Source organism: Barbus barbus (genome assembly GCF_936440315.1).
Source record: "Barbus barbus genome assembly, chromosome: 39".
NCBI classification, from domain to species: domain Eukaryota; kingdom Metazoa; phylum Chordata; class Actinopteri; order Cypriniformes; family Cyprinidae; genus Barbus; species Barbus barbus.
The window spans coordinates 3,968,523-3,988,285 of NC_136717.1; the positions used below are offsets into that span (position 1 = coordinate 3,968,523).

The 19,763-nt window shown below is 42.1% G+C and overlaps 1 protein-coding gene across 1 annotated transcript; it reads left to right on the forward strand.

Annotated features, from left to right (window-relative positions):
- The first annotated feature begins 3,020 nt into the window (after window positions 1–3,020).
- On the forward strand, window positions 3,021–19,019 carry LOC306858867 (uncharacterized protein). The gene is made up of 2 exons (XM_079399639.1): window positions 3,021–3,118; window positions 15,284–19,019. Exons 1-2 carry the CDS (start codon window positions 3,034–3,036, stop codon window positions 17,338–17,340), a joined length of 2,142 nt encoding a protein of 713 aa, XP_079255765.1. The 5' UTR covers window positions 3,021–3,033; the 3' UTR covers window positions 17,341–19,019.
- The last annotated feature ends 744 nt before the right edge of the window (window positions 19,020–19,763 follow it).

Consider the following 19,763-nt stretch of genomic DNA (forward strand, 5'->3'; position numbering starts at 1 on the left):
ATGAATAAATCTTCTCCTTTTGATTATTACAGTTTCCTCTGGTAATTCTCTGCACTCAGTATTTTCAAACCTATTTCAGGTTTGTTTTTAACCAGCAATGTAGTAATTTCTAATCAATAGTTGAGTTCAATTAAACAACCCAGCATGTTGGGTCAAAGATTTAACCCAACCAACTGGGTTAAAAAACCCACTGCTGGGTTAGTCCATATTTGACCCAGCGTTGGGTTGTTTTAGCCCAGCAATTTTTTAGAGTGTACAGTTTGAGTCATAAAAATATTAAATTATTTGTATATATTTTGTTATGTATTTATGTATGTCTATGTCTATTTACATGTGTATATAAGTTTAATTTAAATTAATTTAATGTGTTATAATGAGTTTACACTGGACAGTCCAGCTGCATTTTCCAAATTCTGGTGGCAGTTGAGAGAGAGTAGAGTTACCGTGACAACTGCTGCGCATCCTCAGACAACAAAGAGGACCGCTTGGGCAACCACTAACTCTTGTCTCTGTCTCTCTCATTCATTGTCAAGAGAGTAACGTTACTACATATATATATATATATATTATATGTCTGTGACTTGATTTTTCCTGGAAGCAACATCTCCAGCCTCTATCCCAGACCTTCCTGTGGCAACTGGTAAGATTTTGTGCACAATAATAATAAGAAAAATAATTAGAAATAAAAAAATTATAAAAAGCTATTATATTGATACAATTTCTTTATTTTCAACGTCTTCTCTTCTTCTAGCACTCTTGAAAACTCGCAGTGGTTGTTATTCATAAGTTTTCAGAATTGTTTTGTATGTATTGAAAATCATGATGCATGTGTTTGATTGCAGAGAGCAGCCCCCCTTTAGACAAAATAAAGAACCCTCAAACAGCAGTTGGTAAGATTTTAATGATATGATCTTTGCAGAACATTTTTGTTTAATCACAATTATTATTGTTAGTATTAGTATTAAGTATTAATTATAGTGAAAAAACTTGGTGACAGGAGGAGGTTAGCCTTCTGGACAACTTGGCATATTCTCATTGGCATCACATCCAGGGGTGCACCCTCTTTGGCCATTTGTTTAAATCTTCTAAGTTTGATATAGCTATAGCACTGCATTTCAGTTTCAATCCATTGGCAAATGAAGTCAATCATTATCTTTATTCCAGTATAAATCTCATCCATACCACTGCTGGATCAGCACACAGGTGGCATTACCATGTGGTATCACAAAGGTATTTAAATGTTTAAAGATCAGGCAAAACTGATTGTATGGTGCCCCTTTACCCAGTTGTCCACATGTTTAATCTGGCCCCATTGTTATAACTTTACACTCTTTCCCACAGAGAACAGTTTTGATGTTGTTAGCTATCAAAGCTCTGAACAAATTTCAGTAAACCATGAGGTATGTATTTATTTAATTCAATAGTATATTGGGACTATTAGTTACTTCTTATTCCAGTGTATTTCTCTAGGTTGTTTTTTTCTATTGGGCATTTATCTCAAAGCGTACAAAAACTACTGAACATACAATACATATTTAATTGAACATAGACGCGAGACATTTTCTCACAATATGTGGCACAATGGAACCTGCCGTTAAACATCATATTTGGTAACAACAAAATATACATAGATTTATGAAACTGGGACATTTTTGGAAATAATGTACAAAAACATCAGAATATTATTTTGTCTAACAATATTGTAATGATTAAATTGTATACAATTACATTATATAAAAGTGTGGTTTAATATGCATTTCTGTACATAAAAGCAACAAAAATATGACTCTGAAATTTGAAATGAGCTGTTGTCTAGGTCTTCAATCCTACTCCAACCTGCTTCAGCACAGGTGGCCTGTCTTTTTTATTTTTTCCAGCACATGATTTGCTGGTTTAGGTGTGTTTGATTAGGGTTGTAACTAAACTCTGCAGGACATTGGGGACTGAAAATACTGCTGTAATGTAAGAGAGTTTGAATTAATCGTTTGAATCCAACAACTGCTCAAGAAAACACATGTGTGTGTAATTCAGATTTTGTGTCAAGGTTTTTTTTTTTTTTTTTGTGATTGATTGAGACAACTTCCCTGTGATAGCCATGACACAAGCAGTGCGAGTGTGCTGCTCTAAATATCAGCATGACTGTGATTCTGTGACTTGGCAGATGAATAATACTAATTAAAAAATATAATACTATAGACTCATTGGAAGATTTATTAGTGATGAAATCATTTCTTTATAATTGTATTGGAGTCTTACACACATGCTATACAGTTCATCTGAGCCGTGTATTAATTTGAGTGATGACAGATATTATAATGTCTGTTTTTGTGCTCCTTTCTTAAATCAGAACAAGCTGGACATGTAACTGGAAGCTGTTGTTAAAAACTAGAAGCTTTGGGAATCTGCTGTCTGTTCTTTGAATTAATCCAGTATCTTATTGTGTGTTTTCTGTGTGAATTAGTATAATTCTTGTGGACAGGACTTTTATTTTGGTCTGGCGGCGTGACGTCATCAGGCTGCGTCTGTGTTTCTGAGGAAAGGTTTGTTTTCATTCATTAAAGCTTCGCAAGCCGCAGTGAACTATGAAATACATTAACATCGGAAGACTGTGATATTAAAGAGCGCCGTCTTTTGTGAGTAAAGCGCGTCCACAGACGAGTAAGTTAACAGTAAAGTCGCGTCTTATTTCTAATATACCGTGAATTAGTTTAGTAAACACGAATCTGGAGAAACTGAGATTTAATAAACGAAACTGAACCCATCTTGGCTCGAAATGAATCGCTCGACGCCTGCTTCTCAAAACAACAACAAACACGTGCAACAAGTTTAATTACGAAAATATATATATGTTATCATGAAATAAATATAAATAATAGTGAAATTGAAACTTTGTTTAAAGTGTAGTGTTCGTTTTGAGGCTGTTTGTTTGTTTTTAGTCATCATTGAGACGCACACACAAGATTTAGTTTGCATTAATTGTTCTTTGTTAATTATTCTCATCTTGATCATGACAGAGTGAACAAACACAGAAACATGGCGTTTATTAAAGAGGAGCCTGCAGACTTCAGGATTGAAGAAGTATTCAGTCTCAAACAAGAAGATCTGGAGGAACAAACTGGTTGGTTTTCATTCTCAATGCATTTGATTCTTATTAAAATGATTGGCATGAGTTTGTTGTGATTGGAGCGACTGAAAGTCTAGTAGTGAATGATCCTCAGTCATTTAGTGTGTGATGCCCAGCTTCTCTTCACTATTTACAAAGTCTGCAAGCGTATGATGCCTAGTGTTTTAAAATCTGTGGTGTAGTGTATTCCAGTCTTGAGAAGATCTTATTTCCAGGTTAAACATTATATTTGAACAGCCAGGGTCCCTGAACACATCCACCAGGGAGCGGTTTGTGGAAATAGTAGAGGGGGGGTGCTCTTGAAAACTGGTTTCTCTCTCTGTTGGTGGAAGATAAGGGTACGGCTATAGCTTAAGTCACCTAATGTTAGTGTAATCTGTTAATAACGCACATCATAAACCCCTCTTTTTAGGCAAGTACCATATAATGGGTGTCATGTCATGAAATTAGGGATGTAACGATTCACTCAACTCACGATTCAATCTGATTCACGATTCATTTTTTTACAAAATGAGATTCAAGACTAATTATAATTTAAATGTGTCCTTTTATTATTGCTTGGACAAAATGCAGCACATTTCTTTGTGAAATTAAAATATAACATTATAACATTATAATAATATACTAACATATTTGTATATTATTATTGTATAATATATATTATTAGTATTATATTACCTCATTTGTAAGTCGCTTTGGATAAAAGCCTCTGCTAAATAATAAAATGTAAATAACAAAACTAAATAAAATTTTTAAAACAAGCTCCAAATCAAGTAACTAACACAAATAAATCTCTTAATATAAACTTAGGCTTTTTCTGTGCTCTTTCCATTTCAATCATGATACAAACAAAGATGCTTCAAACATGCAACAGGAGCAGTTTTTAATCTAAATTAAATTATATAATTTAGAAATTTGAAGCAAAAACGTATGTTAATGTGTTTACTGAGTCTGTTCTTTTAAAACACTAAAGCATTAAGCAACGTTAAGCGTTTTGTAATGCCTCCTTTGATGCGCAAATGATCGACAGATAACCGTGCGCTCTTATAGGCTACTGTATCTTGTGGATATTTCAGCAAATGCTTCACTTAAAAATAACGTCTACGATAAATAAAATAAATAGGCCAATCACTGCTGATTTTGTCCAGAGTTAGGCTACGCTAAAGATTTTATTTGTGTATTTAACATTTTTAAATGTTCTTAACAACAAGCATTCAACACCGCAAGCGCAGGCGGAGCGCCTTAGAAGAATCAAAGAAGAACTAGCCTATTCTAAAAATCGTAAACCGCTTGGATTAAACTCACTTCATGTTCCGCATTCGTTTGAGATAGAATAATATTTTATAACATTTTGTGATTTTTATTAGTCATGTAGGATAGGTTGTGATATCATGTGCGTTACAAGCGTGGATGGATGTGTGTGTAATTGTGTAAGAAATGTAGAAAATACAAAAGATAGTCTACAACACTGTATAACATCATTGAACTAAATTATACACACGTTTCTTATTAATATACATTTATTAACGATAAATATTAAAAATAAAGATGCACATTACAAATGTCATTGTAGCCTCTGAGTCGTGCAGCAGTAATAACGTAAGATAACAAATACAATTTCAAGCAAAATTATCATATTTATTCAAGCATTTATAATGTTAATTACAACTTTTATGTCGTGATCACGAGAAAACGAGAAGGAAAAAAATAATAATGCATGGCCGCTTAGAACTTCCGTAGTTTTTGGATGTTTTAATAAAAAAATCGTACATATTGTGCCTTAAGTAAAGCAGTGGGCCGAGTCTGACCAAATGCAACATAAGATCATCGACTCCAGCTAAAATATAACATTTCAGTAAATGACAAACCTCAGCTTTTATAATAAATTTAGATAAGATTACATTTATTTAATGTAAGTATTGAAAGTATTGGCAGTATTGAAACGCCGTCTGAGCTGTTCGCCAAATCGCAACGCACTGGGACAGCTAACCAATCACAACGCATTTTGTTTTATGGAAGGCGGGCCTTCATCAAACCCGGAACTAATTGAGCCGTTTGTGCCAGGCTGGGGAGAAAGATATTGTAATGTAAATTATGTGAAAAATAATTATTTAATTAAAAGAAAAATGAGAGCATGTTCTAGTACACCCCCAAAACAAAATCAAGACTTTGTAAAAGAGCATTATAGGACCCCTTTAAGACAAGTGTATATCAAATACAGGTGCTGGTCATAAAATTAGAATATCATGAAAATGTTGATTTATTTCAGTAATACCATTCAAAATGTGAAACTTGTATATTAGATTCATTCATTACACACAGACTGATATATTTCAAATGTTTATTTCCTTTAATTTTGATGATTATAACTGACAACTAATGAAAGTCCCAAATTCAGTATCTCAGAAAATTAGAATATCAATTAAGACCAATGCAAAAAAAAGATTTTTAGAAATGTTGGCCAACTGAAAAGTATGAGCATGTACAGCACTCAATAATTAGTTGGGGCTCCTTTGGCCTGGATTACTGCAGCAATGCGGCGTGGCATGGAGTCGATCAGTCTGTGGCACTGCTCAGGTGTTATGAGAGCCCATGTTGCTCTGATAGTGGCCTTCAGCTCTTCTGAATTGTTGGGTCTGGCGTATTGCATCTTCCTCTTCACAATACCCCATAGGTTTTCTATGGGGTTAAGGTCAGGCGAGTTTGCTGGCCAATCAAGAACAGGGATACCATGGTCCTTAACCCTCTGGGCCCTGAGGGTGTTTTGGGGGCCTGGAGAACTTTCAACATGCCCTGACATTTGTGCTTTTTTCAGTTGCTTATAAAAATATAAATGGCTAAAGTCTAATAACACTGTAAACAGCACAAACTGGGCTACAATGTTATGTTAGCAGCATTTGTGTACATGATTGTGTTTTTGAGAAAACAACGTTTATGCGTGGTTAGTGAAAAAGTAAAATTTTGAAGTCACTGAAATAAGACCATAAAACACACACAGAACAACTGATCACAAGGCTTTTGAAGAACCAGATCTTGTAGGCTAGAATATTTACTTCACAATTATGTGAAAATTATTCAGCTTACTCATTCACAGAAAACAATATATTGATTTAAATGTTTAAAGACATGTTTTGTTATTGAAAGCCAGTATGCGAGGGAGTGGTAATGGGTTTGAATATTAAGTGATTCTCACCTGAGAGACAAAGGGCCCTCCCCTAAAGCTGCTAATGGGCCATCAGTGTGACTGTGACTGAGGCAGGTAAGAGAGAGTGAGGAGACTGAAAAAATGGGCTTTTTAAATGATTTGTATTTTATTTACAACACAGTATAATCAAAACATACATAATGAAGGTCAAAGACACATTATTGTGCACACTGATCTAACCACAGAGATGTGAACAGACTTTGAGTTATTCCTGCAACAGATTCTGTTCAACAAGTGAAACAGATAAATCATACCTGATATTTACGTGTTATTTAAGTGTTTCTGCTACTTTCCATGGATTCAAGAAGAAACTGTTGGTTCAAGAACTTCTGATGGTGAAGCGCTCTCAGAGGAAAACAGTTGGAAGAGACTGAAAGTCAGCAGGATCTGTGGTGCAGATGTCTGATTCAATAAAAATACAAACAACCAAAAAAAGAGAAAAAACATTTGTGAGCATGTTTATATCAGGAGCATCTATATATATATATATATATATATATATATATATATATATATATATATATATAGGTTTTGTAGTCATAGACTCATTCATGCTTTGTATTATCGTTAAAAAAAAGAGACATTTTATTTTTGAGAAACTAATTGTTTAGCATGCAATTATACTCTATTTTTGAACAGAGTAAGGCTATTAATCATAAACATGTTCTAAACATACTTAGACAGTGTACTCTCATATTACTTTTATTGTTTTATAAAGAGCATGAAAACAATCGCGCAGTAAGAAATTTAAATACAATGAATTGCCCATCATATTCAAAATGTTTTACTGGATTTCAAACATGTTAGTCAGGAATTATAGTTTGGGGAAAACCCAACTAGTAGTTATATAGCCATCCTGAACATCATGTATGATTTTATATTATAGAGGATATGATTCTGCAGTCATAGACTCATTCATGCTTTATACTATAAAAGGATGAACTTTGCACTATAAAAAATATATTTTATATCTGAGAACTAATTGTTATCGTTTAGCACGCTATTAAAATATATTTTTGAACAGATTATTAATAATAAACATGGTCTAAACGTTCTGAGATGCGTAGCATTTATTGTGTTGTAATTTGGGAACAACCCATCTAGTAATGTGTTCAAGTTTATGTCACAATAACACGTTAACTAATGCAAAACATAAACATTACTTACTTATTCATCAAACTCTTGAGGAAATCCAGCCTTTACTCAGCGCGTCTTCTTCCAGAAAGTAACAATAGCAGCGATGAACAGTCTTCTGACGCTGTGTTTATGTTGGGCGTCTCCAGGCGCGCGCGCGTCACGTGGTTATTTGCATGTGAACGCGAGGGGGCGGGATCTCATTAAAAATAATGAGTTAGACAGGACAGACTGAACATCGTGTTGGTTTCATACGGATTTCTTCATCACAGAATATTTGTTTTCGATATGACTTACAACATTTGAAAGAAGACACTTCAGGCTTTCTATAGAGATAACTCATGTTTCTGTGTTGAGTTTTCACTGAGTTCCACTTTTAGTGACGCATTTCTGAAAACAGTTCGTGGAGACGGAGAAGGCAGAGAGCGCACCCTGTTTGTTTTCTTTATTCTTCAAAAGCACAACGTTTAGTTGTTATTATGAGGGTATACAAATAAAAGAAGACCCCTTACAGATTCGAATGGTGTATTGCTCTTATCTGAACGATCAAAAATGGCAGAGTAATTCAAGCTCATTTCTGCCTTATCAGGAAAATCTGCCCCAAAACGCGTATTCGCGTTTGTCGGGCTCAGAGGGTTAAACCAGGTACTGGTAGCTTTGGCAGTGTGTGCAGGTGCCAAGTCCTGTTGGAAAATGAAATCTGAATCTCCATAAAGTTGGTCAGCAGCAGGAAGCATGAAGTGCTCTAAAACTTCCTGGTAGACGGCTGCGTTGACCTTGGACCTCAGAAAACACAATGGACCAACACCAGCAGATGACATGGCACCCCAAACCATCATTGACTGTGGAAACTTTACACTGGACCTCAAGCAACGTGGATTATGTGCCTCTCCTCTCTTCCTCCAGACTCTGGGACCTTGATTTCCAAAGGAAATGCAAAATTTACTTTCATCAGAGAATATAACTTTGGACCATTCAGCAGCAGTCCAGTCAAGACGCTTCTGACGCTGTCTCTTGTTCAAGAGTGGCTTGACACAAGGAATGCGACAGCTGAAACCCATGTCTTGCATACGTCTGTGCTGGTGGTTCTTGAAGCACTGACTCCAGCTGCAGTCCACTCTTTGTGAATCTCCCCCACATTTTTGAATGGGTTTTGTTTCACAATCCTCTCCAGGGTGCGGTTATCCCTATTGCTTGTACACTTTTTTCTACCACATCTTGTCCTTCCCTTCGCCTCTCTATTAATGTGCTTGGACACAGAGCTCTGTGAACAGCCAGCCTCTTTAGCAATGACCTTTTGTGTCTTGCCCTCCTTGTGCAAGGTGTCAATGGTCGTCTCAGCAGTCTTCCCCATGATTGTGTAGCCTACAGAACTAGACTGAGAGACTATTTAAAGGCTTTTGCAGGTGTTTTGAGTTAATTAGCTGATTAGAGTGTGGCACCAGGTGTCTTCATTTTCACAATATTCAAATTTTCTGGAATACTGAATTTGGGACTTTCATTAGTTGTCAGTTATAATCATCAAAATGAAAGGAAATAAACATTTGAAATATATCAGTCTGTGTGTAATGAATGAATCTAATATACAAGTTTCACTTTTTGAATGGTATTACTGAAATAAATCAACTTTTTCATGATATTCTAAGTTTATGACCAGCACCTGTAGATGGAAACTGTAGCATTAAAAACAGTTTACAATAAGATTCCATTTGTTAGATAACATAACCTATCAATAAACAATATTTATATTGCAATTATTCTTCTTTAGGGTTACTTTCAAAACTTACTAATACATAAAATCAAAAGTTCAGTCTGTTCAAATTATTTAATGTACAATGAACAAACATGAATGATCGAGTTTGTATTCAATAACATCCACAAACATTAATTAATTTTGTAATATTGTTCACTCACTGTATGTTGATGTTAGATAACAGTTCCCTCTCGAGCTTTCACGAGACATCACGGAGAATTCTCCGTTATGGGAACTCCTTCCCTTCAACCTTTCCTGAAGTCTTATTGGCTCACGCCAGTCACTGACTGGCCAATTGTCGCGAATCAAGCAACCGCGTACACATACTGACGAGCTCGAGGCAGTATAAAAGCGGCGCCCGCGACAATTACGTCAGAATCTTCTACTTCACCTGTTGAATTCATCATGGCTAAAGTTTGCAAGATCTGCGCGGGACCAATAGAACCGCCAGATCAACACGATCACTGCGTCGCCTGCCTGGGCCTGGCCCACGCTGAGGCGGCGCTGGACGAGTCCACCTGCGGACATTGCGCGGACCTGCCAGCCCGCGTGCTCCGGATCCGCCGCGATATGGCTCGCGGGCTATTCGGGGTGAGGCCCACTGCCGCCAGCGTGCCGCTGGTGGGCCCCCCTTCTCCTGGTGGCGGGAGCGTCATCTTGCCGCTCCGCCAGACCCAGCGGTCGCCCCATTCCCCGGTTTCCTTCCCCGAGGACTGCTTCCGCCCTCCTCCCAACATCGAGGAGTTTGTGTCCTTTGGCCAGGAGGAGGTGGACGACTCGATGTCCATTTCGGCCTCGGAGAGGGAGGACTGGGCGGGATCGGAGCCCGATCAGACGGACAGCATGGGGCCCCCAGACCTCCAAGAGGAGCTCATGAGGGTTCTGTCGAAGGCTGTCCAGGAGTTGGAGCTTACCTGGAGTCCTCCGGAAGAGCCTACCAGGAGTAAGCTCGACTCCTGGTATTTCAGGTCCACAAGGAAGGCTGACTCGAGGGCGTCCGTCCCCTTCTTCCCCGACGTTCACGAGCAGCTGGTGAAAACATGGTCTGCGCCCCAATCGGCGCGCGTCCACTCTGCCACACAGGCCATTTTTTCCCACGTGGATGGGGCGGAGGCCCACGGGTACGTGCGCTCTCCCCCCGTCGAGGAGACAGTCGCTGCGCATCTGTGTCCTGCAGCAGCCAAGACCCTAGGCTCGGACATCAGCCTTCCCTCGAAGCCATGCAGGACCACTGCCCACCTCGCTAATAAAGCGTATGCCTCGGATGGCGAGGCGGCTTCCGCGCTGCACGCCATGGCGGTGCTGCAGGTTTTTCAGGCGAAGCTCCTGCAGGCGGCGGAGGGCGGAGCCCTTACTGCAGAGGCTGTAAAGGATCTGCGCGCGGCGACAGACTTCGCGTTGATGGCGACGAAGCGAGCGGCCCAGGCCGTGGGTAAGGCCATGGGTTTTATGGTCGTCCTTCAGAGGCACCTATGGCTGAACCTGGCTGACCTCAAGGATGCGGACCGTAAGGTGCTGCTGAACGCTCCTGTGACTCCCTCCGGCCTCTTTGGTGACGCCGTGGAGTCCATTATTGAGCGCTTCGCGGAGGCTCAAAAGCGCGCCAAAGCCATGAGTCACGTCATGCCTAGGCGCGCTTTCCAACAGCAGACGGCGAGATCCAGGTCCTCGTCGGCACCTGGCTCTTCCCAACGGAGGGATAACGTTAACCTCAGACCAGCGGCAGCGGCGGTGACTGCTACTGTCCTTCGCCAGGAGCCGGATGTCAGGAGGAAGGCGTGGGGTCCTGGGAGGAAGCGCCATGGCCAGCGGAGGAGCCCGCGACGTGACTCGCGCCCGCCGCCGGCTGCTAAGCCGTCGTCCTGACGGTCTGAAGAGAGGAGGAGAGTGCGCGAGCGGCCCAGCTCCCAAGCGCCAAAAGTTCATGTGTCCAAATGTTTGTGGGTTGGTTGTTCATTCAATAAAAATGCATACATTCTCACAAACAGAGCTCTTTCCTCCTCGCTCAGTCAGAGCAATACGGCTCGCCCCGCCTCAGAGCAGCGCGGAGCCGCCACCCACACAGGTTATAGTCGCACATCACTCGCCGACGCATCCGTCGACCAAGCCGTTAAAACCGCTATGCCAGTTTCTAGACGCGTGGGAAGTTATTCCGGGGATCTCGCGCTGGCTACTCGGTGTGATAAAGTGCGGGTATACCCTTCAATTCAGACGCAGACCACCCCGTTTCAATGGCGTGGTGTAGTCTCTAACATTGCCTCGAAACGCGCTAGTTCTGAGACAAGAGGTAAGCAGTCTGCTCGTAAAAGGAGCGATAGAGAAAGTCCCTCCGAGCGAGCTGGAATGCGGGTTTTACAGCCGCTATTTCGTGGTACCCAAGAGAGACGGGGGGCTCCGCCCGATTCTAGATCTCAGACCCATCAACAGAGCGCTTTGCAAGCGTCCGTTCAGGATGTTAACGCTGAAACAGATCCTGGCGCAAATTCGCCCCGGGGACTGGTTTGCTTTCGAGGGCACGGCGTACCAATACTCTGTTCTCCCGTTCGGGCTGGCTTTGGCCCCACGCACCTTTTCGAAGTGCATGGATGCAGCGCTTTCCCCCCTCAGAGCGAGCGGGATGCGCGTTCTCAACTATCTGGACGATTGGCTGATTTTGGCTCAGTCCCGGGACACGCTAATCAGCCATATAGACGCGCTGCTTCGTCACTTAGAGTCTCTAGGGCTATGTGTCAACATGCAGAAGAGCATTCTCGTCCCGAGTCAGTCTATAACATATCTGGGAGTGTGCTTCAACTCAGTGGAGATGCGAGCTTGCCTCTCTCGGGAGCGCTCGGCGGCCATTTTGTCTTCCCTACGCCATTTCAGACTAGGCAGCTCTGTTCACTTGAAGGAATTTCAGAGGCTGCTGGGACTCATGGCCTCGGCTTCGGCGGTATGTCATCTGGGCTTACTACACATGCGCCCGCTGCAGCTATGGCTGAAATCTCGAGTCCCGTGGACGGCGTGGACTTCGGGCCGTCTGAGCATCACGGTCTCCCGCGACTGCATCGAAGCTCTGAGGCCGTGGCACAACCCAGATCTCTTCAGCCAGGGAGTTCCCCTGGGCTTAGTAACATCGCGCGTTGTGGTCACAACGGACGCATCGACTCGCGGCTGGGGAGCAGTGTGCGAGGGCATGTTGGCTTCGGGGCTGTGGTCCGAACCTCAGAGCCGTTGGCACATAAACCGCTTGGAGCTGGAAGCAGTGTTCTTGGCTCTAAAGGATTTTCGGCGGCAGCTAGAACAGCAGCATGTACTGATTCGCACCGACAACACGTCTGTGGTCTCGTACATAAATCACCAAGGCGGTGTACGCTCCAGGGCTCTGTGCAAGCAGGCAGCGAATCTTCTGCTATGGGCGGACTGTCACTTTCTCTCCATCAGAGCAGCGCACATCCCCGGTCTCCTAAACCGCGGGGCGGACATGCTTTCGAGGAAGGGGATTCCTCAAGGAGAGTGGAGGTTGCACCCCGAGTCGGTTCAGATGATTTGGACCCGCTTCGGGAGAGCGGAGGTGGATCTGTTCGCCACGAGCGAGAATGCGCACTGCCCGCTTTTCTTCTCCCTGTCTCACTCCCCGCTGGAAGGGGACGCGCTGACATCGTGCTGGCCAGCAGCCAAGCTGTATGCGTTTCCCCCGATCAAGATATTGCCACTGGTGTTATGCAAGACCAGGGAGGAGCGAGCTTCGGTGATACTCATCGCCCCGAACTGGCCGAACCAGCCTTGGTTCCCGGACCTGACGGAGCTGCTGGTAGCACCGCCCTGGCAGATCCCCATCAGGAAGGATCTGCTATCTCAGGTGGACGGCTCGGTGTGGCACCCAAGCCCGGAGTTGTGGAGCCTTCATGTGTGGATGCTTCGGGGATGTCGCAGGAGCTGAGCGCCTTAGATTCTCGTTTGCGGGACACGCTCTCGGAGGCGCAGGCACCCTCTACGAGGCGTTTGTATGCTTTTAAATGGGGAGTGTTTGTGAAATGGTGCTGTCATGTTAATATTGACCCGACTACTTGCACCGTGTCGGATGTTCTACGTTTTCTACAGCACAGACTGGATGGCGGATCTCTACCATCAACACTGAAAGTCTATGTGGCAGCTATTGCCTCGTTTCGTTCCCCGCTGGGCGGGCAATCGATCGGTAGGCACGCGCTGGTGGTGAGTTTTCTTAGGGGTGCGAGGAGATTGCATCCCCCGCGTCCGCCTTCAGTCCCGCCCTGGGACCTAGAGGTGGTGTTAAGAGCTTTTTCACAACCACCATTCGAGCCCTTAGCATCCATTGATTTGAAGGAGCTATCTCTCAAAACTGCACTTCTTCTTGCTCTCGCTTCGGCTAAGCGCATAGGGGATTTACACGCGTTTTCTGTGGACAGCAACTGTATTCGCTTCGGGCCCGGCGACTGCAGCGTCACTCTCCGGCCGAGACCGGGCTACGTGCCTAAATCACTATCTACCCCCTTCAGAACGCAGACTGTGTCCTTGTCTGCCCTGTCTTCTGAGTCATCGTCCTCGCGTGCCGCGGACGCTCAGACTTCGGTGTGCCCCGTCAGGGCTTTGAGGATTTACATTGACCGTTCGGCAAGCTTTCGGCAATCTGACCAGCTTTTCGTGTGCTACGGTGGTTGTGCGAAGGGTCGGGCCGTGTCAAAACAGAGACTTTCCCACTGGATTGTGGACGCTATCACGGCTGCTCATACGAGCCAAGGTTTGGAATGCCCTTTGCATATTAGGGCTCACTCAACAAGGGCTATCGCCTCCTCCTGGGCGTGGGCGAGAGGTATGTCTATTCAGGATTTATGCCTGGCAGCTGGCTGGTCTTCTCAGAATACCTTCGCCAGGTTTTACAAGCTGGACGTTCAGTCCTTAGCCTCCCAAGTGCTGTCGGTGAGTGACTGATTCATGTTTGCTACCTCTGTTCATGTGTGTGGCTGCCTCGCACAGTAGTTACTCCGTGCAGCCCTCTATGCTTGGTGTCTGTCTGCCCTGTACTCAGTGCAGCTCCCTGTTATTCATGTCTGACTTACTTTGTGCAACCATTGTCGTGTTATGTTATGCTGCTTAACACAGTTATCTCTGTGCAGCTCCTTACAATACTGTTGTCGCTCCTGTTCTGCCCTGTTCTCAGTGCAGGCCACGTTATTACTGGCCAGATATGCAAATTTCGTATACCTGGGGCTTAGACGCTCATTGGCTTCTCCACCTATCAGCTGTGAGCCTGCCTAACGAGGGTCGCTATTGGTGGGAATGTTGCGTGTGTTCTATCTTCGCTGAGGGTGTAACTTGTACAGGCTGCTCGTAGCCTTCTCACGGCGGGATTGAATATCGTTCCCATAACGGAGAATTCTCCGTGATGTCTCGTGAAAGCTCGAGAGGGAACGTCTCCGGTTACTATCGTAACCTCGGTTCCCTGAGAGCGGGAACGAGACATCACGGAGGTCGCCGTGCTCGCTGCTCGACCAGCTAACGTTAGCAGTGTTCAGTTTCAGATTCTGACGTAATTGTCGCGGGCGCCGCTTTTATACTGCCTCGAGCTCGTCAGTATGTGTACGCGGTTGCTTGATTCGCGACAATTGGCCAGTCAGTGACTGGCGTGAGCCAATAAGACTTCAGGAAAGGTTGAAGGGAAGGAGTTCCCATAACGGAGAATTCTCCGTGATGTCTCGTTCCCGCTCTCAGGGAACCGAGGTTACGATAGTAACCGGAGACGTTATCCAGCCAAGAAAAACAACTAACTAGCTAAAAACAAAAGCCCAGAACTGCTGTTCTGATACGATGTAAACACTGTTAACCATTTGTAATGGTTATAATATTTTAAAACTAATAATTTGAAGATCAGTGTACCTCATTCATGGAAAGTTTCAGGGAAGTGTAATTTATGAAATTACATCAAAATTATAAAAATTTTGTTATGCAATTGTCTACTTCTGTTATATCAGGGTTTGTTTTTATGTCCTTTCAATTTCTTATGCTCTTTCACTTTTGTGTTTTATAACAAGTTACTGAAAATGAACTGTTTTACTTTTTATTTCAGAGTTGATTGAAGACAATGAGGTTAAAGAGGAAATGAGTGAAGTTGAGGATAAAAATCATGTATCAAAAATCAAAAGTGGAGAAAAACCCAAACAGAAAGATTTAGAGAAAAGAAGGGAAAATAAATCTTTCACCTGCAATCAATGTGGAAAGAGTTTCTCACGCAAAGGTCATCTTGATGTTCACATGAGAGTTCATACTGGAGAGAAACCGTTCACTTGTGATCAGTGCGGGAAGAGTTTCTCACGCAAATGTCATCTTGAGCGTCACATGAGAGTTCATACTAGAGAGAAACCGTTCGCTTGTGATCAGTGCGGGAAGAGTTTCTCACGCAAATGTAATCTTGAGCGTCACATGAGAGTTCATACTAGAGAGAAACCGTTCGCTTGTGATCAGTGCGGGAAGAGCTTCTCACGCAAATGTCATCTTGAGCTTCACATGAGAGTTCATACTGGAGAGAAACCGTTTGCTTGTGAACAGTGCGGGAAGAGCTTCTCACGCAAATGTTATCTTGAGCTTCACATGAAAGTTCATACTGGAGAGAAACCATTTGCATGTGATCAGTGTGGGAAGAATTTCTCTCTCAAATGTTATCTTGAGCTTCACATGAGAGTTCATACTAGAGAGAAACCGTTCGCTTGTGATCAGTGCGGGAAGAGCTTCTCACGCAAATGTCATCTTGAGCTTCACATGAGAGTTCATACTGGAGAGAAACCGTTTGCTTGTGAACAGTGCGGGAAGAGCTTCTCACGCAAATGTTATCTTGAGCTTCACATGAGAGTTCATACTGGAGAGAAACCGTTTGCTTGTGAACAGTGCGGGAAGAGCTTCTCACGCAAATGTTATCTTGAGCTTCACATGAGAGTTCATACTGGAGAGAAACCGTTTGCATGTGATCAGTGTGGGAAGAATTTCTCTCTCAAATGTTATCTTGAGCTTCACATGAGAGTTCATACTAGAGAGAAACCGTTCGCTTGTGATCAGTGCGGGAAGAGTTTCTCACGCAAATGTTATCTTGAGCTTCACATGAGAGTTCATACTGGAGAGAAACCGTTTGCATGTGAACAGTGCGGGAAGAGCTTCTCACGCAAATGTTATCTTGAGCTTCACATGAGAGTTCATACTGGAGAGAAACCGTTTGCTTGTGAACAGTGCGGGAAGAGCTTCTCACGCAAATGTTATCTTGAGCTTCACATGAGAGTTCATACTGGAGAGAAACCGTTTGCTTGTGAACAGTGCGGGAAGAGCTTCTCACGCAAATGTTATCTTGAGCTTCACATGAGAGTTCATACTGGAGAGAAACCGTTTGCTTGTGAACAGTGCGGGAAGAGCTTCTCACGCAAATGTTATCTTGAGCTTCACATGAGAGTTCATACTGGAGAGAAACCGTTTGCTTGTGAACAGTGCGGGAAGAGCTTCTCACGCAAATGTTATCTTGAGCTTCACATGAGAGTTCATACTGGAGAGAAACCGTTTGCTTGTGAACAGTGCGGGAAGAGCTTCTCACGCAAATGTTATCTTGAGCTTCACATGAGAGTTCATACTGGAGAGAAACCGTTTGCTTGTGAACAGTGCGGGAAGAGCTTCTCACGCAAATGTTATCTTGAGTTTCACATGAGAGTTCATACTGGAGAGAAACCACATTTATGTTATTTGTGTGGAAAGAGTTTTTCATTACTACAAAGTTTGAAAGTACATCAGAAAATACATTCTTGTGTGAAAGAGTACATGTGCTTTGAGTGTGAAAAGACTTTTATTTCAGCATACAGTTTGAGACTGCATGAGAGGATCCACAGTGGAGAAAAACCTTACAAGTGTTCACACTGTGACAAGAGCTTCATTCAGTCATCAACTCTGAAAACACACGAGAGGATCCACACTGGAGAGAAACCTTACAAGTGTTCACACTGTGACAAGAGCTTCATTCAGTCATCAACTCTGAAAACACATGAGAAAATCCACACTAGAGAGAAACCGTATCACTGCACTGCATGTGGGCAGCATTTCAATCAATCTTCTGCTCTACACACACATACAAAAAAACATCACAGTAAGTAGATCATCTTCAGATCCAGCACTTTCAGATCTGATGCTGCATCCTCAACAAATGTGACAAAATAATGCATCAACCAACATTCAATGTTCCCTCTACTTTTTTTTTCTTGCCGAGCAAATGTTTTTCTGCTATTTATATTTGATTTGACCCTCGATGTAACTAAATGATGCACATTTTAGGTTACCTGAGAAAACATGTTTTACAGTATAATACACTGCCATTTAAAAGTTTAGGATCAGTAAAGTTTTTTAGTTTTTTTTAAGTTTCTTATGCTCATCAAGGCTGTATCTATTTACTAAAAACTACTGAATATTATTTCACAAAATAATATTGTGAAATATTATTGCAATTTAATAAAATGAAAAGGTTTCTATTTTAATATACTTTAAAATATAATTTATTCCTGTGAAGCAAAGCTGAATTTTCAGAGTCACATGATCCTTCAGAAATCATTCTAATATGCTGATTTATAATCAATGTTGGAAACAGTTGTCCTGCTTAATATTTTTCGGGATATGTGATACTTTTTTCAGGATTCATTTTCAGGAAATAAAAACAAAACAAAATTTTCACTACATCAAATTTAGCAGCAAGTATATTTTATATGTTAATTTAGATATGTTTGTAAAATAATATAAATGCATACTATAATATTCAAATATAAACAACTATTTTTAAATATATTGATTAATTGAAAACCTACATGTTTTTGAACAATTCCTTTTTTTTTTAGAGTAGCTAACTTATTTCACTTGATGTGTGTACTATCTTTTGGTTTCCTCATTTTGTGTAATTTAGATGGTAAACGTGTGCCTTTTTATCATTTGAGTCACTTATCAAAGTTGCTAAATACATTAAAATAGCTACATTTGTTGCAAGGTGCTTTTGAAGAAATACTTGCTAAGGTAGTCTGAAATGTTGCTAAATTGGCAACACGGCTCTCTATGAAACCTGTAAACCTCATTCATCGGTACTGACTCCATATCAACATCAACTCTATAGCGGTTTGAGCACTGCAATTCTTTCACATGGCTTTCCCAACTCATTTTTGCGTGTGTGGCATATTATTTCTTTGCGCAGCTTAGAGGGAACATTGTTTACAAGTGACGAGACAAAGAAACATTATCTAAAGTTTTCACAATATCATTAAAACTTTACAGATACTCATTGAAGTGAAGTGACATACGGCCAAATATGGTGACCCATACTCGGAATTCGTGCTCCGCATTTAACCCATCCAATGCACACACACCCGGAGCAGTGGGCAGCCATTTATGCTGCGGCGCCCGGGCAGCAGTTGGGGGTTGCCTTGCTCAAGGGCACCTTGAGAGTGCTGGACATTCACTCCCCCCACCTACAATCCACGCCAGCCCGAGACTCGAACCCGCAACCTTTGGATTACGAGTCCGACATAATAGACATCTCATTAGTTTTCCCTTTACTTTGATAGTTTCTGTATTTGCTGATTAAATGTAATTATTGATTAAATGTTAATACATTGCTATTTTTATTTTTTTTATATTTTATCAACAACTTTTATTGTCTGCTAATTGTATTTGAATCAAGAAAAAGTAATTTTATCATTTTAGTTTTAATATCTAAATGCCATTAAGTATTGTAATTGCTTTTTTGGCTTTTAAATTTCTCAATGAAGCTTTTATTTGCTTAATAAAATATATTTTACTCCACACACGACTGAGATTGATTGAGTTTGTCTACATTAGCAACCCTTCTTCTTTTTCTTCTAGCAGTGGGCAGATAGAGCCTAATATCTATAGTATTTACACCAATGCTGGTATTAGTCTCAGATCGATACTAGCCTGATGAGACTGATACTTCAGGTTTCTCTGCTCTACGCTCTACACATTTCTTTTGTTTCAACAAAGAGAGGACATGTATATATGCTGTTCTGTTCACATCTCATATTCAAATATTGTTCCTCCTCCTCGACTCTGAGCACCATTTCGTCAGAATCTTTTGATTGATAGCGACAGTCTATGACTCGCGTGCAGCCTTATAGCCTGGCAGCTAACATAAAGCTTGTTCCCTTATGTCAGGGAACCGAGGTTACATTAGTAACCAGAGCATTCCCTCTGAACGTTCTCTCCCGTTGTTGTTTGTCCCGTGTTGTAAATGATGGGAGGCGCCGCTGGACCAAGCCCAGGAGGAGGCCGTTCCTCTGGTGGAATGAGCCCTCACTCCGAAAGGACACTGTAAGCCCACTGAGGCGTAAACCAGGGCTGCTCTAACACTGTGTCCTAACTACATGCGACGTGACAAGATTCCAGCGACAAGCAATTTGGGTGTCCACACCAGAAGCGACAGAATCAAACATCTCAGCCAATCAAAAGCGTGTGTGGGCGGGCTCTCTGGAAGCGCACTGCACTCGCAATGAAATGGATAAGTTTATGAGCTAATTTATAAA

Coding starts and splice junctions, on each gene's coding strand:
- LOC306858867 (XM_079399639.1), top strand. CDS start 3,034: ATGGCGTTTATTAAAGAGGAGCCTGCAGACTTCAGGATTGAAGAAGTA. Junction 3,119..15,283: donor AGATCTGGAGGAACAAACTG/GTTGGTTTTCAT, acceptor TTTTTATTTCAG/AGTTGATTGAAGACAATGAG.